The sequence below is a fragment of the Henckelia pumila genome, chromosome 4 (assembly GCF_033568475.1).
Source record: "Henckelia pumila isolate YLH828 chromosome 4, ASM3356847v2, whole genome shotgun sequence".
In the NCBI taxonomy this organism is placed as follows: Eukaryota; Viridiplantae; Streptophyta; class Magnoliopsida; order Lamiales; family Gesneriaceae; genus Henckelia; species Henckelia pumila.
The window spans coordinates 30,534,726-30,557,166 of record NC_133123.1 but is presented as its reverse complement, the minus strand read 5'-3'; the positions used below and the strand labels follow the sequence as shown (position 1 = coordinate 30,557,166).

General features: G+C 36.4%; 4 protein-coding genes across 5 annotated transcripts; 2 read left to right on the top strand and 2 right to left on the bottom strand.

Moving 5' to 3' along the window:
• The first annotated feature begins 4,129 nt into the window (after positions 1-4,129).
• Positions 4,130-8,711, top strand: LOC140859802 (uncharacterized). The gene has a single exon (XM_073262364.1). The coding sequence runs from the start codon at positions 5,208-5,210 to the stop codon at positions 8,019-8,021; it is 2,814 nt and encodes a 937-aa protein (XP_073118465.1). The 5' UTR covers positions 4,130-5,207; the 3' UTR covers positions 8,022-8,711.
• An 865-nt stretch (positions 8,712-9,576) lies between these two features.
• Positions 9,577-12,215, bottom strand: LOC140865398 (pentatricopeptide repeat-containing protein At1g20230). 2 transcript variants are annotated; one of them, XM_073270036.1, is made up of 2 exons: positions 11,993-12,215; positions 9,577-11,893 (listed from the first exon to the last, which is right to left on the bottom strand). In XM_073270036.1, the coding sequence occupies exon 2, from the start codon at positions 11,812-11,814 to the stop codon at positions 9,694-9,696; it is 2,121 nt and encodes a 706-aa protein (XP_073126137.1). In that variant the 5' UTR covers positions 11,815-11,893; positions 11,993-12,215; the 3' UTR covers positions 9,577-9,693. The 2 variants fall into 2 exon arrangements, with proteins under 2 accessions (XP_073126137.1, XP_073126136.1); XM_073270035.1 differs by having other exon boundaries at positions 9,577-11,890.
• A 735-nt stretch (positions 12,216-12,950) lies between these two features.
• LOC140866919 (uncharacterized) lies at positions 12,951-14,997 on the bottom strand. The gene is made up of 5 exons (XM_073271983.1): positions 14,830-14,997; positions 14,679-14,731; positions 13,520-13,696; positions 13,327-13,407; positions 12,951-13,224 (listed from the first exon to the last, which is right to left on the bottom strand). The coding sequence occupies exons 1-5, from the start codon at positions 14,887-14,889 to the stop codon at positions 13,062-13,064; spliced, it is 534 nt and encodes a 177-aa protein (XP_073128084.1). The 5' UTR covers positions 14,890-14,997; the 3' UTR covers positions 12,951-13,061.
• A 3,145-nt stretch (positions 14,998-18,142) lies between these two features.
• On the top strand, positions 18,143-22,423 carry LOC140864256 (wall-associated receptor kinase-like 14). Its single transcript, XM_073268315.1, has 3 exons — positions 18,143-19,424; positions 20,737-20,808; positions 20,960-22,423. The coding sequence occupies exons 1-3, from the start codon at positions 18,665-18,667 to the stop codon at positions 22,231-22,233; spliced, it is 2,106 nt and encodes a 701-aa protein (XP_073124416.1). The 5' UTR covers positions 18,143-18,664; the 3' UTR covers positions 22,234-22,423.
• The last annotated feature ends 18 nt before the right edge of the window (positions 22,424-22,441 follow it).

The following is a 22,441-nucleotide window of genomic DNA, read 5'->3' as shown; positions in this document are numbered from 1 at the left end:
AAATTATAAAATGCTAGCTATTTTATAAAACACGTCCATAATGTAACGTGTTGGTTAATAAATGTATATGCTATACTAATGCTAAAATGAATCAATTTTCGGAAAACAAACAATAAAGAAGCTAGAGAGGCCAATGTAATAAATTGTTTAATAGGGATAGGCACATTTATTATTTCACGCTGCGCAATATTTTTATTATCATCCATATTATAAAATTATTAAGTACACTTTACATTTAAAATATGTAGAGGGATTTGTGTTGATGCCCCTATTATTCAAAAATTGACAATATTCACAGAAAACATTTCTTAATTCAGCACAAAAGCATGTCGATATAAAATGAAAATGCATCTTACTATAAATCCGTCATACTTTAATCTTTTATTACATAATTTAATACGATTGAAAAAATATATTCACGTATTTAAACAGTATGTTATTTTTATCAATACATAATTCAAATCATTATTTATTTAAATAAATATGGTATTATTTGTGAGGAGAGTTTTGTTTGATGGTTACAAGTTGTCATTTTGTACTTGTAACTGTCTTTAGCTAGCTTATTATCTATAATTTAATAATCATTCAACTGTCATCATTTCGCTCACATTGAATTATTTCGCTCACATTGTATTGTGACACAAAATTAATTTGAATTCTTCAAAGTATTGCATATATATATATTTTTTTAAAAAAAATTATTGTTCGAGTTAAAATTTGATTAAAATATATTTATTGAGCTGAATATTTATTTTAAGACGTGGAGAACTTTTGATTACATGGGGAGATATGTGGCAGCATGCTAGGTTTGATAATTGACTTACTAAAATATACATGGGTTTTGGTAGACTAGTTGCATATAAATTAATATGGCTAATTGACCATTTGCAAATTTTTAGAGTTGGTTGAAAAATAAGCATCAATGGTGAAAAAGAGTTAAGTGCACAGTAACTCCTATGAAACGTAGTGTGAATCAATATTATAGATGGAAACGGAATGGATTCGATTTATAAAAAATATTGTTTTTTTGTTAAATATAATACATTAAACATTTAAACTAGTAAAAGATTTTATTAAAAAATCAAAAAGATTTACGAGTAATAAGAAAAATAATTTTTTTTTTAGTTTTTGAATTTGGATAATATTTTTAGATACAAAACCTCGCAAAAAAAAATGTATAGATAGAATTAATCTGATTGGAGTGATTGGTTATTTTTCTTATTATTACTACCGCTGATACAAAGTTATCCGATTCTTATTTCTTGTACTGGTAAGCGCCATATTAACTGAAAAATCGTTTAACAAGTTATCATTGGTCGAATTATATTTCACCATGTATTCTGCTAAAAAATTTTAGTTTTTGGAATTGGATTTTATTTTTAGATATACAAACTTATGAAGAAATCAATGCAGATATAATTAACCCAATTGGATCGATTGCTTATTTGTTTTTTTTTTTTTTTTTTGCAACGGTTGAAAGATACTTATTTTTTTATTTTCTAGCGTGAATATTAACTGAAGAAACCGTTGAATGAGCGACCGATAATTGGATTAGATTGCCCACAGAGGCATATGCGAGTTGGTAAGGCCTGAGGTGATGTGAGAAGAGAATTCTTCAGCGTTGCGGGTTCGATCCTCGTGTGGAGCATATTCTCTGCTAAAATATTGTGGGATATGCTATGGGGATTGGGTCATGCTGCTCTATCCTTCAGGTTCCTGTCGCTCGTGCACATCCTTCGATTTAACCTCCGCATGAGCCAATGTGTCTTTGACTCGTGTGGAATGAGAGCTTCTACGAAGTCAACCCTTTTGATAATTGGATTAGATTTGGCCATTGAGTTTTTGAATTTGGATATTCGTTTTAGGAAGAATAAAAAAATTTGTATATACTAGTGAAAAATGCACATGTTCTTCTCGTATATAAAAGATTAGTTTTTTTTGAATGTGAAAGGTGGAGTGAGTTGAAGGTTTTTAGTGGGGTTGTAGGTACGGGTACAATCGAGTCGAGCCGAGCCGAACCCGAGTATCATACCACTCGAGCTCGACTTGTATTTGACTACTCGAGCTCGATCGAGTAATTAATTTCGTACTCGAGCTCGAGTTGGACTATAGTTCAAGTTACATTGAAAGCTCGAGCTCGAGCTCGATGGTATGTTCGAGCTACTCGAGCTCGGTTAAACCGAGCTCGAATCGAGTTTTGACCGAGCTACTCGTGAGCTCGAAACGAGTTTTGACCGAGCTACTCACGAGATGCTCACGAGTAGGTCGGCTCGTTTGCACCCTAGTTTTAGGTAGTAAGATTGAAAACATAATGAAGTTGTCCTGCGGCTTATAGGTTTGCAAGGGCAAAGTAAGAGTTGTTGGATGAAGCAAAAGATAGTTTGGGTAAAGCTTAACGCAGAATGAAGAAGTATGCGGACAAAGGAAGAAGGGATGTTGAGTTTCAAGTTGGGGAACGAGTTCTGTTGAAACTAACTCCTCAGATGTGGAAGAAAATCAGTGCTAATACAGCGCACCGCGGGTTGATTCCTCGGTATGATGGTCCCTTCGAAATTATGAATAAAGTGGGGAAAGTTGCCTATAGGTTGAAGCTGCCTGATAGGTTGAAGATTCATCCAACTTTTCATGTGAGTTTTCTAAAGAAGTTTCAGGAAGGTGATCAAACGAGAGTGTAGACGAGTCGTGCACCGTCGGTTGTTCGATATGAGTTTGACAGAAAAATTGAAAGAATTCTAGATCACATAATGTTGAGTCAAAGCAAGAAGAATCGCAGAGTTGATTACTTTGTTCAGTGGGTGGGCGATTCGAAGGAGGATGCTGTTTGGATGCGGAATGTGAATCTTTGGCAACTTGAAGATGAAATTGCTAAGTATGAAAATGCTAAGGCCGAGCTGGAGGTTTCGACGAGGACGTCGAGTTCTTCTAGTGGGGGTGGTTTGTTAGACCCTTGAAGTTGGCTCGCTTTCATGGCACGAATGCGGAGTGTCATGATGCTAAGTGTTGATGCCTAGCACTTAGTTATGTTGGTGCATAACTTAGGTATAGTCGAGTTGGCTAAGCATATAAATAAGTTGGCACATTGCGGGAATGTGGTTGGTGCATTAAAGTGTTGGCAGCATTGAGTTTGGTCATAAAACCATTGAAAACTCATCTTTTATATAATAATATAATAAATATACATGTATAAACATCCATATAGACTAGAGCTCTGAAACGGGATGGCCCGACCTGCCTCAATCCGTGGACCATTTAGACCCGTCTTCAAAGGAGTCATTAAAACCCCGCCCTGCCCCTCTACAGGTTGCGGGCTAGGCACCAACCTGCCGAAATATTTTTAAAAAATAAAAAATAATACAAAATTGCATACTAGTATTTTAGTTCGAAAAGAATATATTAACAATGTTATACAATAAAAACTAATAAATATCACAATCAAAAAAATAATTTAAAATTTTAACTATTATATTTTGTATAAACATCAAACTTTTTTTTAAATAAAGAAATTTTTATTTGTTTAAAAAAAAAGGCAGACTGACACGATCGACCTGACCCATTTTTTGACGGCTTGCAACATTTAGATATAATTAACTAGATTAGATTGATAGATTATTTGTCTTATTACAACCGTAGACACAAATTTAGTCGTTTTTTTTTTGTTCTGACAAATGCGTATATTAACTAAAAAACCGTTCAACGAGCGATGAGTATCCGAATAAGATTTCACTGCCTATTCTATTAATATTTTTTAACCTTTCGAAGTTAGATTTTATTTTTTAGATATAAAACTAAAACAAAAAACAAAAAACAAAAATAACATGATTGGATCGGTTGATTATTTATCTCATCGCAGCGGGTGATCCACAAAAGTTCTTTCTTTCTTGTACGGTCAAACACATTAACCGAAAAAAACCATTTGAGCAAACGTAAGTGGGATAATCTCACCATGTATTCAATTGAAATTTGGGAGCTTCTGAATTCAGTTTTAGTTCTCAAAATCCAATATTAATTAAGTTGTCGCTTGACTACTATTTAAAGATTATGATGGTTATAAAACTATCAATAAAGAAGAAAAAAGTAAATGATATGTAAAAGTCAAATCTTTGATTTGTTAAGAACGTAAAGGGGGGAGGTGGGTTTATTAGTGTACCACATGAAAAGCAATTCCACCATAGCTTCGCTTCGCTAGCCCCCACTAGGGTCAATGTCAAAGCAAGAGAGGAGAGAGGCGAATACTTAAATAGGGAGAGCAAACTGGGGTAATGGTAATCAATAGGGATGTGTTTTGGATTCAATACTGTAATAAATGTGCAGTTGTTGTAGTGGGTCTGCTCTTAATTGAATTGCAGAGGAGAGGAGAGAGAGGAGAGAGCGTGAAAAACTGAGGGGGAGTGGTGGTTTCTGTAGGTCTTTTGGGCTGTTGAAGACGAGTGGGAGAAGGGTTTTTTTAGGTGATTTACAAAGGCGAGATCTTGGGAGGGATTTATTGACGGAATTTGAGGGAAAATCGGAGTTCTTGTTGGTGTTTTTGGGGATTGAAGAGAAGTGGCAGGAGGGTTCTTTATATGATATATGATTTCAGAGGTGTAGTTCTTTCCTTTGCGATTTGTTTGAAATCTGGGTTTTTTGGGTTTTTGTTTCCGTGTTCTTGTTCTTATCCTTTATTGGGTGTTTTGCAAATTGGATGCTAAAAGGTCGATTCTTTGAAATATTGGATCTTGAATATATGTGGTTTGCTCTGCAATTTTCCTTCTCCTTTTGCATTTGACATTCCTGAGTGTTAGTGCAGAACCTTTGATAGTCAGACTTTTCCCCATAATTTGTGGGTTGGGGTATAATTTTATTCTCCTCTTTTTGAAGAATCCTCATTTCGTGCTTTCTTATTGGGCTGCCAACATCTTTCTCAGATTTTTGAAACTAGGTTTTTCGACCGAGTTCTGTAATAGACAGCGAATGTTCTTGCACTTTCCCTCCGTAAGACAGGGTGTTCCGAGATTTGAAAGTAACGGTGTCTATTCGGGGGCAAGCTTTTTCTGGCATTGATTCTATTTAGCTTTTGCTACTTGGGTTTGAAACTGAGCCAACTTTTCTGGGACAGATGGGCTAAAGCCAAATAAAAGATTCATATAAAGTAAAACCTAGAACTCCTGTATTATATATAATTATTGAATTTGTTTAGTTGCGTGGGGATAGACAGAGGGAAAGTTTTAATGCATCTCTCACTATGGAAGCCAATATCTCACTGTGCTGCTCTAATCTTGGACAAAAAGAGCAGAAGAAGCAATGGGTCGGAGCATTCGGCGGATGAAATTAGGTCGAATCCATCAGTTCTGAGGAAACTTCAAGAACACAAGCTGAGGGAGGCTCTTGAAGAAGCATCTGAAGATGGGTCCCTTGTTAAGTCCAAAGATATGGATTCCGAGGCATTGAGTAATCAAGACGAGGGCTTGGGCAGATCAAGGTCTCTGGCACGTTTAAATGCTCAGAAAGAATTCCTCAGAGCCACTGCTCTTGCTGCTGAGCGCATGTATGAATTGGGGGATGCGATCCCACAGCTTAATGCAGCGTTCTCCAAGTTCCTCACAATGTACCCTAAGTACCAGTTAACGGAGATGATTGATCAGCTTAGGGAAGATGAATACTCCCATCTCTTTGGTGCTGCTTCAAAGGTATGCCTAGACTATTGTGGATTCGGGTTGTTTTCTTTGCTGCAATCTGTACATTATTGGGAATCTACTGCATTTAGTTTGTCTGAGATAACTGCCAATTTGAGTAATCATGTTTTGTATGGGGGAGCTGAGGAAGGAACTGTAGAACATGATATTAAGAGCAGGATAATGGATTACTTGAACATACCGGAAAACGAGTATGGTCTTGTTTTCACTGTAAGCCGCGGCTCGGCCTTTAAATTGCTTTCTGAATCGTACCCTTTTCACACCAACAAGAAGTTGTTGACCATGTTCGATCATGAAAGCCAGTCTGTGAGTTGGATGGCTCAGTGTGCTAGAGAGAAAGGTGCAAAGGTTCATAGTGCATGGTTTAAATGGCCGACCCTCAAACTCTGTTCGGCTGATTTGAGAAAACAAATTTCAAACAAAAAGAGGAGAAAGAAAGATTCGGCGAATGGTCTTTTTGTTTTCCCAGTTCAGTCTAGAGTCACCGGAGCCAAGTACTCGTATCAGTGGATGGCTTTGGCTCAACAAAACAATTGGCATGTCTTGCTTGATGCTGGGGCATTGGGCCCCAAGGACATGGATTCTCTTGGATTGTCTTTATTTCGGCCTGATTTTATTATAACGTCATTCTACAGGGTGTTTGGTTACGACCCAACCGGATTTGGATGCCTTCTGATCAAGAAATCTGTGATGAGTAGCCTTCAAAATCAGTCTGGTCATGCAGGGTCCGGCATCGTGAAAATCACTCCCGTATTTCCTCTGTACTTGAGCGATTCAATGGATAATATTCCTGGATTTGGTTATGAAAATGAAGCTAATGGGAATGGTGAAGTTAATTCAGAAACCAACCCAGGATCTCAATTACCGGCCTTTTCTGGAGCATACACTTCTGCTCAGGTAAGGGATGTGTTTGAGACAGAGATGGAGCACGATAATGTTTCAGACAGGGATGGGGCGAGTACCATATTTGAGGAATCTGAAAGTTTTTCTGTGGGAGAGGTGATAAAAAGCCCGGTATTTAGTGAAGATGAATCTTCAGATAACTCACTATGGATTGATTTGGGTCACAGTCCGCTCGGGTCTGATAGTGCTGGTCATTCAAGCAAACTAAAGTTGTCCACACCACAGCCACCAGCTTGGTTTTCCGGCAGAAAGAACAATAAGCTAACCTCTCCAAAAGCATCAAAATTATCAAGTAGTCCAATGTATGACAAGAAATTTAACATTGGGCATCATGAAAACTGCCAGGTCTTATCATTTGATGCAGCTGTTCGATCTGTGTCTCATGAATCAGCGCGCTTCATGGATATTCCCGAAGAAGAACAATACACAGAGGGACACCCTGAATCAAGAAAGTGCAGTACTCCCGATAGTCAGCATGTTCATGAGATTGAAGAAGAACCAGAGACCAATCAATCAAGTAGTTTTGCTGCAAAGGACTCAAATATCAATGATTTTCCTTCTGTTTCCAAGCATCGAGATATTCAGAATGGGTCAGTTTCTGAGATGTGCCTTGAGAAGGAGAGTGCCATAAGAAGAGAGACAGAAGGTGAATTTCGGTTACTAGAAAGGCGAGAAAAGAGTAGAATCGCTGGTGGCAGATTTTTTGGATTAGAAGAGACTGATCAGCCGAGAACCAAGGGAGGCAGAGTATCCTTTAGCACTGAAGATAACAACAAAGCTCGTCTCAGTCATACTGCGGAGCCAGGAGAACTATCTTCCATAAATTTAGAGGATGATGATTATGTCAGCAATGGAGAATATGGGGATGAACAAGATTCGGAGAGGGGTGAACCAGAGATAAACTGCAGGCATCTTGATCACATTAACATGCTTGGTCTCAACAAGACCACCTCTCGTCTGCGGTTCTTGATCAATTGGCTTGTTACCTCGTTGCTCCAATTAAGACTGCCTAGTTCGACTGGAACAGATAATGTACCCCTCGTTTACATTTATGGCCCTAAAATTAAATACGAAAGAGGTGCCGCTGTGGCATTCAACGTGAGGGACAGAAATCGAGGGCTGATCAGTCCAGAAATAGTTCAAAAATTGGCTGAAGCACAAGGTATTTCTTTGGGTGTTGGAATACTGAGTCACATACGGGTTCTCGATAATGCCAAACATCTATCTTTGTGTCTAGATGATACCACCCTTTGCAAACCGATGGAAAATGGCAGACACGACGGCAAGAGTGCATTCATCAGAGTTGAGGTTGTTACTGCTTCACTTGGATTTTTGACCAATTTCGATGATGTCTACAAGTTGTGGGCCTTTGTGGCTAAATTTCTTGACCCGACCTTTGTGAAAGACGACGTTCTTCCTTCCTTAGCAGAGGAAACGGAAAATTGAGACTAAGGGGCTGGTAGCCATGCTTTTGCTTCACTGCATTTTGCTACAAGATGGAGAGTCAGAGGTTGACTGCTTAAATGTATGCATCTCATTTATTTCGGGCAGACCAGAAAAGTTGAATTCAAGAAATGGAAATAACAGAAACAGTTGGTCCTGGAGAAAACTCCCCGCATCTTTGCAGCAAGCTGGTGAATTTGTTCATTTTTGTTTTTGATTGGTTGGAATTTATCCTTTGCTTTCTGGGGTTCATGTAAAGTTATTTGTAGAATTTATTTATTTTTATCATTTCAGGTAGTGATGAACTACATTGGATATGAATGAGCTTGACATCTCCCTGTCTACAATGATGTGTCCAAAGCAATTTCTTGTGTAAAAACAATCATGTTTACTTGCTCCAATGCTACACCTTTTTTGTATAATTCATCGTGTTTAATTTTTATGAGCTTCCGGAAATCGAACTGTGCAATCACTCACCAATTAATTCTTGTATGATTCGTTCATCTCTTTCGACTGATTTCAATCGCGCCAAACCGAACTGTCTACTGTTGGCAGTCGTTTCCTTACCTGTTCGACAAACCGAAGTTGTCGATAACTCGGGTTCGAAAACATCTATGGCAAGAGCATATGGTTTGTGGCGGAGATTGAATGCGATGTTGATTAGCATACAACAAGCTGGAGTAGTACCTTTCATAAGCTGCAAGAAGTTTGACAATGTCGTCCGGTAGCATTCCTCTGCTGTCATGGAGTGGCGGAGCCTGTATAAAGCTCAAGTGGTCTAATTTTTTTTATTTTTTTTAAAAAAAATAAATTTATATAGTAATTTTGGATTAATTTGATATTACCTCAGGTGATTTAAATAAAATTTTTGAAAGATTTCAGTGTTTAACATCCTAGCTCGAGTAGATTAATAATGTTAATTCAGCCGTTACTGTCACGAGACTCTTCATTTGTTTCGATGATGCTTTACTACTGGTTTCTTGTCCTTTCAGTAGAGACTTTGGAGTTAATATCTGTATAAATTCGAATGACTATTTTTTTTTGAAAGTGAAAATAGCAATTTATTTATATTTATTTTATAGAATATGGTTTTTAAAAAATAAGTTCATTTTTAAGACACAATAAAGAGAGATAAGATGATATGAAATATAATAATATTAGAAACATAAAACTGGTATGGAACTTGATTGAAAAAATTTGAAATAAAGAATAAATTAAGATGAAAATAAAAAGGGCAAAATTAGTTATAAGTTATTAAGTTTAATGAAAAATGTTTTTAGTATTTATTTTGTGTATTTTCTAAATTTAAGGATACTGACATATTTAACTGTAATTTTTTTAGTAATTGAATTTTTAGATTATTTATTTTAAGAATTTGTTATTACTAATGATTTTACTAAAAATAAATAACAATTATTGAAATATATAATTGCCATTTTTTTTAAGGAATAACATTAACAATTAAATGACATAAAAGTTAATGATGGTGCGTATTTTAGAAATATGACCTGCTGTTTCAGCTAAATGAGAAGGATAATTTTTTTTAATGCCATTGGAATCCATAACCGATGTTGTCATGTTAGATAAACTTAGTACTTAACGCAATAACCTACCAAACGAAAAGATATTTTCCCCGACATCACTTGTTGATTTTAACATGAACCGAATGTTGATGTCACCAGAAATCTTTACAGGAACATAAGCCGTCTGTAAAGTGATGAAACCTCAAAGAATCTCTCACGATGATTCGAACTCCCACAATTTTTGAAATAAATTTGATGGTGTCGTGACAGTCGCCACAAATCCTCAAGTTCTTGAAGACCCTTATGGATGATTGACCTTTTAAATTTAGGATCCCAAAAGCAACTGCCAGCTTCTCACTGTGATTACACAAACTCACCTCTTTCTCCTCTCCATCCAAATCTTGGAGAACGAATTCTGTAACTGCAGAGTACCCGGCTGATTTCATCTTCCTGCGGATTTCATCCAAGAATTCAAATATTTCAACAATTTGATCATTATCTTTATCGCCGACAACAAATGTATGCACTCTGTTATTAACTTCCACCCAACTGCAACCAGGAACTTTTCTAACTCCTCTGTCTCTCATCAATTTTCTAATCTCAGAGGCTTCTTCCCACAGTTTAGCTGTCACAAGGATGTTAAAAAATAAAACATAGTTCCCAGGGTTGTTTAGTTCAATCTCAAACAAACGGTTTGCTGCGATTCGCGCTAGATCTACATTCTTATATATTCGACAAGCTCCAAGCAAGGCTCCCCAAGCAGAAGCACTTGGTTCAACAGGCATTTTTTGGATAAATTTATATGCCTCCGCCAAACGACCAGCACGGCCAAGAACATCAACCATGCAGGAATAGTGCTCAGAATCAGGTTCAACTTCATAAATCTTGCTCATTGAATCAAACACTGAGATCCCCTCATCCACCATTTGTGAATGGCTACAACCAGATAGGACACCTGTAAAGGTAACAGAGTTTGGTTTCACCCCTGAGTCAACCATTTTGCGGAAGAGCAACAACGCTTCTTCTCCTCTTCCATGCATCGAGTTTGCAATAATGATAGTGTTCCATGCAACTGTATCTTTCTCTGACATCATACTGAAAATTTGGTGGGATGCTTCTAGGCCACCACATTTTGCGTACATCAACACCAGAGCGGTACTGAATACTATGTCATCGGAAAAAAACCGTCTAACAAAATACACATGAATCTCCTTTCCTTGCCTCAAGTTTTCCAAATGAGTACAAGCAGTCAGCAGACTCGTCAGAGTGATTTGATTTGGCGTGGTTCCAAGTTGCTGCATTTCTCCAAATAAATCTAGTGCTTCCTCTGGTTTTCCATTATCAACGCATCCAGCAATTACAGTATTCCAGGAAGCAATTTCTAACACAACTCCTTCCCTTCTCATTTGACGAAATTTATTGAGAGCTTTGTGACATTCCCCATTTGAAAAATATGCTGATATTATCACATTCCACGATACTGTATCAAGATTTGGCATGCTATGAAACACTAATTCAGCAATCTTAATACTTGCACAATTAGAATACATGTCAACAAGTGCACAATTCACAAATATGTTATCTTTCATCCCATTCTTGATACCAAAACCATGAATCTCTCTACCCCAGTTCAAACTCTTCAAACTCGAGCAAGCAGGAATTACTGTGGACAACGTCATTGCGTTAGGCATAATCTTGTTCGACCCCATTTCACGAAATACCGAGAGAGCTTTTTCGGGAAGACCGCAAGCAAGATAACAGGAACAAAATGACGTCCAAGAAATTACATCTTTCGTACACAACTCAGCAAAAACTCTCTCGGCACCACTCAAATACTTGCATTTCTTATACATATTCATTAAGGCATTCCCAAGAAGCAAATCCGAACTATATCCATGCATCACAGCATCACCATGAATTTCTTTAGCCTTCACTAAATCCCCTGAATTTGCACAGACTTTGGCAGCTGCTAAAATAACAAACTTGTCTGGAATGATTTTTCGGCTGTTTTTTACTTCAGTGTACAACTTTATTGCTTCCTCACACTGACCCATTTTGGTATAAGCTGAAATCAAAGAAGTCCATGACAATACATCTGGTTCGGAAATATTGTCGAACAGTTGGCGAGCCCGTGCTACATCTCCTAAATCCAAATACTTCTTGATAAATTTCACATTCATATGAGGTTGGAGATTTGTGGGTACCTTGGAAAGCATCTGATTGCCAACATTAAATACTGCGTGTCCTCGTATCCCACTTTCAAATTTGCACATAAAATCCAAAACTCGACAAGAAACATGGCTTCATTTCAGGGAGACTTTGGAAGGTCTGATTTGCCGGTACTCTGATCTGCTATATGAGAAATGGAAAAGGAATCATGTCGTCTGATTGGCAAGAAAAATGGCTTCATTTCTTCTAGTTCTTGTAAAAACAAGATGGCATATCTCATACCATTTCATTAAGTTTGAGGCGTCTGGCGAACTGTATTTGGTGCCATCGTGCAACATTTTGGAGTTCTAGAAACACCCTTATCCCAATGAAGTGAAAACTCATCCGACCCATTTCATGAATCCTAAAAAGGCAAAGGGTGGTGCTGTAATTTTCGCAATCAGTTATATTTCGAGCTTCCCATTTACAGAATCATGTTTTCATTTCATCGTTTTTGTTAAGTATCATGTTCTTGTTGGTGCATCGTTTTCCCCCAATGAAATATTTTTTTTATAGATAGATGTGAAGACCTTCCCATCCCATGTAAAGAAAGTGAGCCTACTTTGGAACTACTTGGTATAATCTACAATTTTAGTCATGACATTTGCGATTCTTTGAAGGATAAAGAGATGATGATTAAGTTTATTGCAAATTTTGGTGTATGAAAAATGTTACTACAACATTTTTCAATTCAGGATTTATTTAACTAAATAACCTTTTCAATTTACGATATAAACAGATCTTTGACCATTAGGGCCTAGGGGACATGACGGCGAGACTGTATTTTTGAAAAATTTTGTGAAAAAAAACCTAAAAACCACGTTGTAAAGCAATCTCAAACACTGTATTGCGCATAGATTGGATGCAAATTCACACATTTGTCGGAAAATATGAGAATAAGGCAAATAGACTGGACCAATGCGTGCTGCTAGATCACAAACCGTTCAAGAACTAATAGATTTAATAGTTTAATACAGAGAGACGAAACTTGCACTTTTTAAAAATAAGCCACCATGTAATTCGAATTTAACCATTTTTTTTGTTTCAGAATTGACTACTACTGTCTTCCACTTAAAAGTGTTTAGAGCAATAACTTTCAGACTAGTGGTTTCATGAGCAAAAAAAATGTGAACAATTGCATAGCATCCACGCCGAGTACATTTTTCCAGGACTCCTTTGCCATGTTCACCAGATGTGTTCATAAACTCTCGCTGAAGTACAATTTCATTAGGTAAAGGATGATGAAAATAAATCATTTGACATGCCACATTGAATAAATGTCTAGTGTTGGCAGTCGTTTCCTTGATATCCTCTACTTTAGCAAGCCAGAAGTGGACAGGAGGCGCAGTGCTTGGTTTGAATTGTTCAAAACCGCAGAAGATCTTGAAACCTGCATTTTTCGTTTCTTTAAAAAGTTCAGCGAATTCTGCACACACTGAGCTTGTGGCATGTCATTCAAAATGACAGGTTCTAACCTGTTCAACAAACCAAAGAAGTTGTTAATTTGGGTTCAAAAACATCTATGGCAAGAGCATATGTATGTTGCGGAGATGTAAAATAAATGGAGAGAGCTGAACCCAGATTTTTTTGGTCTTCTCTTTCTTGAGGCTGGCTTCTTCTCCGTTTTCTCATCCTCAGAATCTGATGTAAAAACTATCCTGCAGTTTAAATGTGACATTGATTAGAATTCGTATACCCAATCAGAAAGTAGGATGGTATTTACGTATGAACTGAAAAATCTAGGAACTCGAATAGAGCAAGGACTAGTACTTTTCACGAGCTGCAAGAAGTTTGACAATGTCGTCCGGTAGCATTCCTTTGTTGTCATGAGACTCTTCATGTGTTTCCATGATTGTACTATCACCGGTTTCTTGTCCTTTCGGTAGAGACTTTGGAGTCAATTTTTGCGCCAACTTTTTGCGACGATCTTTCCCTTCACGAAAGACCCTAAAGAAAATCAAAATTTGTTAAATGATAGATCATCAACAAGTTGAATTCAGAAGTAGCATGCAATTATCAACAGAAGTAGAAAACAGTGTCATTTTGGCGCATCAAGATGGGAATCTGAAAAGGACGACAAATTTCAAGGACAAAATAGCTCTAAGAAGTCGAAATAAGTTTTCAAAGAGCTTCAAATTGTAAGAAAAATCCACAAAGCAACAATGACAAATACAGATACAAACAAACACAACATATTGACTGATTTGCAACCAATGTATGAGTTCTCTTTCACACCACTTCAACAAGTAAAAGCTCGTTCTTTCAGAATTTTCTAAAGTAGGCCAACTAAGCACTAATTTGAGGTAAAGACCAATGCTACGGTGAGAAAAAAGATGCTGAGACAAAGGAGAACGACCAGCGGGTTAAGGAAAGCTAGTTCAAATTCACCTTCCTCTCCCCCTACAGATTCTCTAAACAGAATATCTAGGTTCAACAACAGGAAACAGGAATCAACTACCGTGCATAAACCTAAGATCTCCGAAGCAAATTTTTTAGTCTACGAGGACCTAGATAGTAGAGGAAGAAAAATCAACCCAACTAAAAGCAGGACATGAATATCCATGAAAGTTAATAAAGTAGTACAAAGTGTAATTCAATCTCTTGCACGGCAAAGCTTGAAAGTCAGTCACAAATGGATACAATATATCCTGACCAAATATATAGTTCCCCTTCTGACTCTACGATAGGCATTAGCAAATCACTGTATCTGAATATATGCTTTTGAAATCTTCTCAGTACCTTCAAGCTACAGACCCAATCTTTCTCCTATAACTTAATGGGGGTCCAAAGTGAAAAAAGTTCAATACCCACGTATAAGCTACAGAACTGATTACGTAATTCATTGCTAAAGTCTCACAATAACAGATTCTCAAAGCAGGCAATCCGCATATTATTTGGAAAATAATGAACTCGAAAAATAACACCATACCTGGCCTTATTTTCTCTTTGGATTTTCCTTATCTCTTCATCTTGTTGCATCCCCTGAAAAAAAATGCAAAATTTAGCCAAAAACACCACAAAAAAAGTTCCGTTTCAGTAAATTAAACACTTGAAAACTAATAGATGAGAATCGAGCAAACCTGCTGCGAAGTAAACTCCTCCGGCGCATCGGACTCCCAGTCTACTTCTCCGTTTGACATTTGAATTCAGAATATCAAAGAGGTCTACCAATTCGGTTTAACGAAAGATCCCACGAATTAGGGTTTTTGAATTAGGGGTTTTTGCTGGTTCCTATGTTATGCGGCCGAGTCCTGAATAGAGAATGCAAAATTTTGGTAGTTAATTAATAATTTAGGTTTAATATCATTTTAATCCCTGTAATTTACAGGTTTTCCCGATTAGACCCATCTGTTTATCTCGTACCAAAAAAGATCCCTCCTATTAGTCAATATATATTATCATAACATTACTATAATATCATATAGCTATTCACAATTCTTTTCTCGGTTTTCTAGAGGAACGCTTTCGTTTTATTTTATTTTCATTTTCTGAGTTAAATAAAAAAAATGCAAAGTAAGATTGTTTTCGAGTTTATTAAGCATACATTTAAAGCTAAAGTAGTGTAAGTGTTTGAGAAAACTTTTAGAAAGCACTTCTTAGTTTTTTCTTGAAAATTTTGTTAAACAAAAATTTGAAAAATGCTTTTTAAAAACTCTGCAAAACACTACCTAAACAAGTTGGACAAACAACGGTTGTCCACGATGGTTCATGCGGCAGAGTACGGGCAACCATGGTTAGTAGGAGATTTGGACTGGAACTCGAATATAGAATGAATTCAATCGAAAACAACATATATTTTTCCGTTGTCGTTTATTATTTTTAATTTAATTAAGTTTATTATATATTGTTGTACGAGTTTAAATGGCTGGATATCAAGTAGGGTTATGGTTTGTGAGCTCACGAATCAAATATCTTTAAGTTAGAGTTCGACTCCGTAAGATCAAATGAATTATCTCAAAATATTTTTTTATCGAGTCGAACTTTGAATAACTGACGAACAAAATTTATTTACGCCTCTAATTGTAGCTCGTTATTAACCAATTCAAAAATATATTTTTTGTAATAAAAAAAACATATATTTTTTTATCCACACCATATACATGATTGTTTTAGGTAAATCCCTTAATCAAATCCACCACGAAAATATGTAAGATGCCGTGTGCTGATTCAATCAAAACTTATTTCCAGTGATATCGTGGCTTCGGGTTGCCAAATTTGATCAAAATTTGGCTAAGTTCATAGTAACTGGCACGAGTGTATTCAGAATTTTCAATCAGGAGGGGTGAATTTAAAAAATTTAAAAAATTAATACAACATTACATATAATAAATACCATATATTAATTTCATATATTTTTACTAACACATATCGATATTTCATAATTTGAAAATGTTGAATAATAGCTCGTTATCATCCGTCTTAAATACACATCGATCAATATGTGGTATCAAAAAATCATTTTACAATATATCTTCTACCAACCTATTACGAATTGATTTTTAAGATTTTCGTTGCTGAAAATATTCTCTCTACATTTATAACGCAAATTAATAATGCTAAATTTAAAATTATATCTATATATCAAATGATATAATTGATGTTTATTTGATTAAAATCATTATTTTACAAGCAAACTCTCTCATTCCTGCAATTTTAAAAAACTAATTGCTATTTCGCATGCCAAAAATAAAGTTATCAAATTAGTTTTAAGATGTATTAACTCCATCAGAGATAAATCAGATAGATAAAACCGAGCAAACTGAAGCAATTTTTGTTTAACATATTCAAGCCAAAAGGCTTTTCGTTTTCTTTTTTAAAAAAATATAAGACAATAAAAAACATAATGTCAAATCTATTATAGCCTAAAATAAATTATAAATTTATTATTATCTTATCAAATATCATCTTAATCAATGAATAAGTAAATTAATATTTTATAGATATATTATATATATAATACTAAGTTATTTTTAAAAAAAATTCAAGGAGGTGGTTTCTCAATTAAATTTAAAAAATAGATCATATATATAATACTAAATAGTTTTAAAATTTTAAGGGGAACGGTCGCACTTTTTTGAAACCATATAAATACGCCACCGTTAAGATTTGTGACTTGTGAGTTGTGAACAAGCATTGGTTAGATAGAGCATCGTAATTGATATGTCAACTATAGAATGCTATAAATATTCATATAATTTTTATTTTTAAAATCATGGAATTCAGAGAGGAGGGCCACATAATTTATAAAGGATAAATAAATTTTTTGTTTGAAAAAATAATAAAAAGATATTTGGTGTAGCTCATCAGTGATGGTCAAAGAATTCTGCTCTGTAGGGTTATGACCATTTATTTTTCAAAGAAACTAATTGATTATTTAATTAGTATATAATACGTTTTGAGTCTAAGTTTTGACTTGAAAGCCTACTCAAAAATCAAAATGATATTTTGTGGGAATTTCTAAAAAAATAATAATAAATTTATTTATTAGATGGAGAAAATTTATCTTTCGACGTGTGAATGGCTTAAAACTAGCTCATTTAAAAATCAAATAGACATTAAATAAAGTGGGGAAAATTGGAAATAAATGTGAAAATACGTTTATGAGAGCCAAATGCATGTATTTAATTTGAAAAATACGTTTATGAGAGCCAATACATGATTTTCAATCAATCAATTAATAAATGATTAAACACGCCATTGAATAATTAATGAAGCACCAGTAAAATATATATTTTAGTGTTTCGAACTTAATTATCCTCATTTTGCAGATTAAACGAAGCATAGATTTTTTATGGATTCTGAAAGAATTAAATATGAAAAAAACTCACACGATACTATTTCATAAGTCAATTTTGTTAGATGAATTTTCATCGAACTCGACTCAACTCATAAGAATATATTTTTTTTTACTCTAGAGATCGACTGAACTCACAAATAATCTATGAAACTAATATTTGATTCCTTCAAATAATTTTTATGCTACTACGCAAGTACATGTATAGCATTCGTCGGTAAAATTTAATCATAATCTATAGCAGAATCAAAATTTATAAAATGCTTTAAAGCAAAGTTTATGATATTAATTAATTAGGCATACATAAATTATGAAATTATTTATCTATCAATAATATTAATATTTCTATAAAAGGGAAAATTATAGTTTCATGTAACTTGTATGTTTTTCGTTTTTTTTCTCCATTTTATTAATTTATACATTTAATTTCTTGAATTTAATCATTTCTCATCGAAGTACGGATATAAATATCGAAAACTGATGGCGTCTCATCCAAAATGTTGATTGGGCTACGACCGTAAATTAATCCACCAATGATGAAATAACAATATCACCAGAAATAATTATAAAAAAAAAAAAGGAAAAGAAAAGTCATTTCCCCGTTTACAAAATGGCAATGCATAATTAGAACAATTATACAATATATTAACCAAGAAAGGAGTCACGAGAAATCGCGTGGTTGTTCTTGTTCATCGATCCTTCATGTGCCTCAGCACCTAATAGATAAACATATATAGCCTCTTAATTTCTTACATTCAATCTCACACACCACTTCTTCTTCCTCGTTTGCTTCTGCGCATCAAAAACCCAGATTCTTGCAGCCGCCGCCATGGATAAGCTGTAAGCTGCAGAAGCATGCAGGAGCCGTTGGAAGTTGGAACATTCAATAATCTGAAATGACAGAGAGCCATTACAGAGAAAAAACAAACAGCGGAATGCATTTAATTTCTTTCCTACCAATATCAACTGTACCCCTTTATTGCCACCATTAATTCCATCCATACAAGTCAACCTTCTCACCATCGCCATCTCCAATTTGCTCTCCCCAATTAAATTTTTTTACTGGGTTTTTTGTTGCCCCTTTAATTTATTCTAATGGTAACTCCTCCACTTCACTCACAATGATTCTGCGCTTCTTTCCGATAGTTATCTGTTTAGTTCTCTCTGTTTTAGCTCAGTTCTCTTCTGCTCAGAGGATCAATTCAACCGAATGCGATCAGATTTGCGGCAAAACCCGCGTGCCGTATCCGTTTGGGTTCTCCGATGGATGTGAAATAAGGTTGCATTGTCGTCGGAAATCGGGAAATATTATGATAGGTGATTTCGTGGTTCAGAATTTGACGTCGGATCAGATTTTGGTCAGTGTTCCGGCGATGTGCCACCGTCCGATTGAAAAATTGGCCCAACTTTTCGGCGACAACTTCGCGCCGACGTTGTTTAACGGGCTTCTGGTGGAGAACTGCAGCTCCAGCCTGAATGATTGCGTGATCCCGGGGAAGTTGATTCAGTCCGGAGTGAGCTTGGAGAACTGCGATTGGGGGAATGATCTTCACAATATAAGCTGTTATTCTGAGGGGATCGAAGATGCGTCGCAGTTTCTGGATTATGAAAAGGTTTTGAAAACGGGGAAATGCACCGTTCTGCTCTCCTCGGTCACGGTGCATATGATCGGAGGTTTCGTCGCCGGGAACGGGAGCTCCGCCGTTTCCCTGGAGTTTCAGACGACGGAGCTGGGGTGGTGGGTTGCGGGGAACTGTAGTTGTCATCCAAACGCCACGTGTACGACGGTCGTCAATGGGGAGGAGCAGAAGGGTTTCCGCTGCGAGTGCGCCGATGGTTACACCGGAGATGGTTTCGCCGGTGGCGTGGGTTGTCGGAAAGGTCAGTGTCCATATTCATTTATAATTTTTATGAGATGTTTGACTTTGGAAGGGTTGAACACTTGAATTAGTCAATTGAAATGTGCTACATTATTTTTTAAAAAATATATGTGTACGAATTATTTAACTATTTCATGCTCGAGTTGAGTTCATGTTAACATAAAAGTAATTATATATGTGTAATGCAATATGTACACGGAGGGTTACACATTGGGTTACCCGTAACATTTGAAATTACATAAACGTATTTTGGAAAGAGTTTTTTGAAATGTATTTTGGAAAGAGTTTTTTGAAATAAAGTGGTTGGATACTTTTGTAATTTCATGTGTAGTGTGTAATCCAACATGTAAACCTCAATACAGCATTTCCCATTATATAATGCCGAATGTGATATCCAAAATTGATCATAGGACACTAACTTTATGTTCCATGTTAGACCACGTATTTGGTCAAATCATCCTTTTAGCTGCCCTAGATAAAACTTGAAACTTATCCCATAATGATATAGACATTTGGATTTTTTGGAATAAAGATTGAAATTAGGCGAAAGCGGACCAAATGGTACCAACATTTTATTCAACTATATATTAGGAGGCCATTTCTTAAACTATTAAATTTCTTGATTTTTCATGGTTGATAGGCGGTTGTTATCTTCACATACATGTTGTACTACTTTGTACGAAAACAGTCGAGAAATAAGTTAGAGGAGCATAGTTCACCAGCCTTAGATATAGATTCCTTCGAATATATATGTAGTTTATAAATAAATTAGAAGCTACACGTAGGCCATCGATGATTAGTATTCTATAAGCTTGATAACAACACTTAATAATCATAAATTCATTATCATGGCCTATAATGTTTATTTGATTTATGCAAATTGTTAATTAATGTTAATCGCAAAAGTCAAAGATATAGGTAGTGTTTGGGAGAACTTCCTAAAAGTATTTATCGGCTTTTTCTTAACAAAATTTAACAAAATTTCTAAATTTTGTTATGAAAAAGCTAAGAAGTGCTTCCTAGAAGCTCTCTCAAACACTACCATAGGACTTTTGGAAATTTGAACGTTTCAAATGTTTAATCCAAAGAAGTCAATAGAAATGAGTAACGGATTGCTAAATAACAACATTGCTGAGTTAGGCATGAAAAGTGTTGTATAGAAGCAATCTCAAACACTGTCTTAGTATATGCTCCATTCGAAGTGATCATTTCAACGAACCTCGATCAAATGACGTGGCATTACATATATAGCCACGTCAGGATTATGGGATGACGAACATATTGTCTGATGTAGTTTTTATGTTTGGTACCAGTTTCTCACTGCAGTGCTTCAAGTCGCGTGTTGGGTCGATGTGGCGAAACCAAAGTACGCATTCTCATCGGAGGTACTTCTTCTTCCCTTTCTTCGCGCTAAATTTGATGCTAGAACAATGCTAGCATCGAATTTCCCATTGTTCAGCCGTGCATCCATCCATCCATCCATCCATCCAACCTTTGTACAAGTTGTTGAATCCTCGCGGTATTCGGTTTTTGTAGGGATCATTGCTGGAGCCTCTTCAGTGGCTGGCCTGGCTTTCATCTGTTACTGCATAAAGAAACGGTCCAGATCTTTGAAAAGCCGGTTAACCATGAAGCGTCTGATCTCGGAAGTAGCAGGCAGCTCCAGTATCCCATTCTATTCATACAAAGAAATCGAGAGAGCAACAAATGGCTTCTCCGAAAAACAACAGCTGGGAACTGGTGCATTTGGCACGGTTTACGCAGGAAAACTACACAACCAAGAGCCGGTTGCCATTAAAAAGATCAGATATCGTGATCATGAGAGCGTCGAACAAGTAATGAATGAGATCAAGCTTCTATCCTCTGTAAGCCATCCGGGTTTACTCCGTCTTTTAGGATTCTGCATCGAAAATGGAGTGCAGATTCTCGTTTATGAGTACATGCCGAATGGGACTTTATCTCAGCATCTACAGAGAGAAAGGGGCACTGTACTTCCATGGACGGTTCGTCTCACCATTGCTGCTGAAACAGCTCATGCCATTGCCTACCTTCACTCGGCCATGAATCCTCCGATATACCACAGAGACATAAAATCGAGTAATATACTCCTAGATTACAATTTCAAGTCGAGAGTAGCAGATTTTGGGCTATCAAGATTCGGCATGTTGGATGACTCCCACATTTCCACGGCCCCCCAAGGAACTCCGGGCTACGTCGATCCTCAGTATCATCAGAACTTCCATTTATCAGATAAAAGCGATGTCTATAGTTTTGGTGTTGTCCTTGTTGAGATAATCTCAGCAATGAAGGTAGTTGATTTTACCCGGCCTCACAGCGAGATTAACTTGGCTGCACTAGCAGTAGATAAGATTGGAAAAGGTCGCGTCGATGAGATAATAGATCCATTTCTCGAGCCAAATAGAGATGCTTGGACCCTTTCATCTGTGCATAAAGTGGCCGAAATAGCATTTAGATGTCTTGCTTATCACCGGGACATGAGACCTTCCATGATGGAGGTGGCAGACGAGCTAGAGCAGATTCGGATAAGTAGTTGGGCACCGATGGACGAGAACATACACATGGGATCATCAGTAGCGTCGTCTTGTTCATCACCCTACCATGGAAGTGAGAGATCTTTCAAAACTTCGGCAACATTCAAGAAAACAGCGGTGCCGAGTAGGAGGCTGATTGTTCCGCAGAGAGAAGCAGAAGATGTGAAGGACTGTTCCCCAGTCTCTGTGCAAGATTGTTGGTTGAGTAGCCCAAACTCCCCCTCAACCAACACCTTATTGGCCAATGTCGTTCAGTAATTATATCATTGCATGTTTTAGCCCGTGTATATTTGTGAGCTGAGTGGGGCAGTCTAAAGCGCAGAATGACACATGAGAAATGCAGAATTACGATATATGTTCAGAACAGAATTCTATTGTCTTCCTCATGACAATGGTGGTCGAAAATTTTGCCAAGTCTTACAGTATAAATACAGAGGAAATGCTTTTCCATCTTTCATTCAAATCT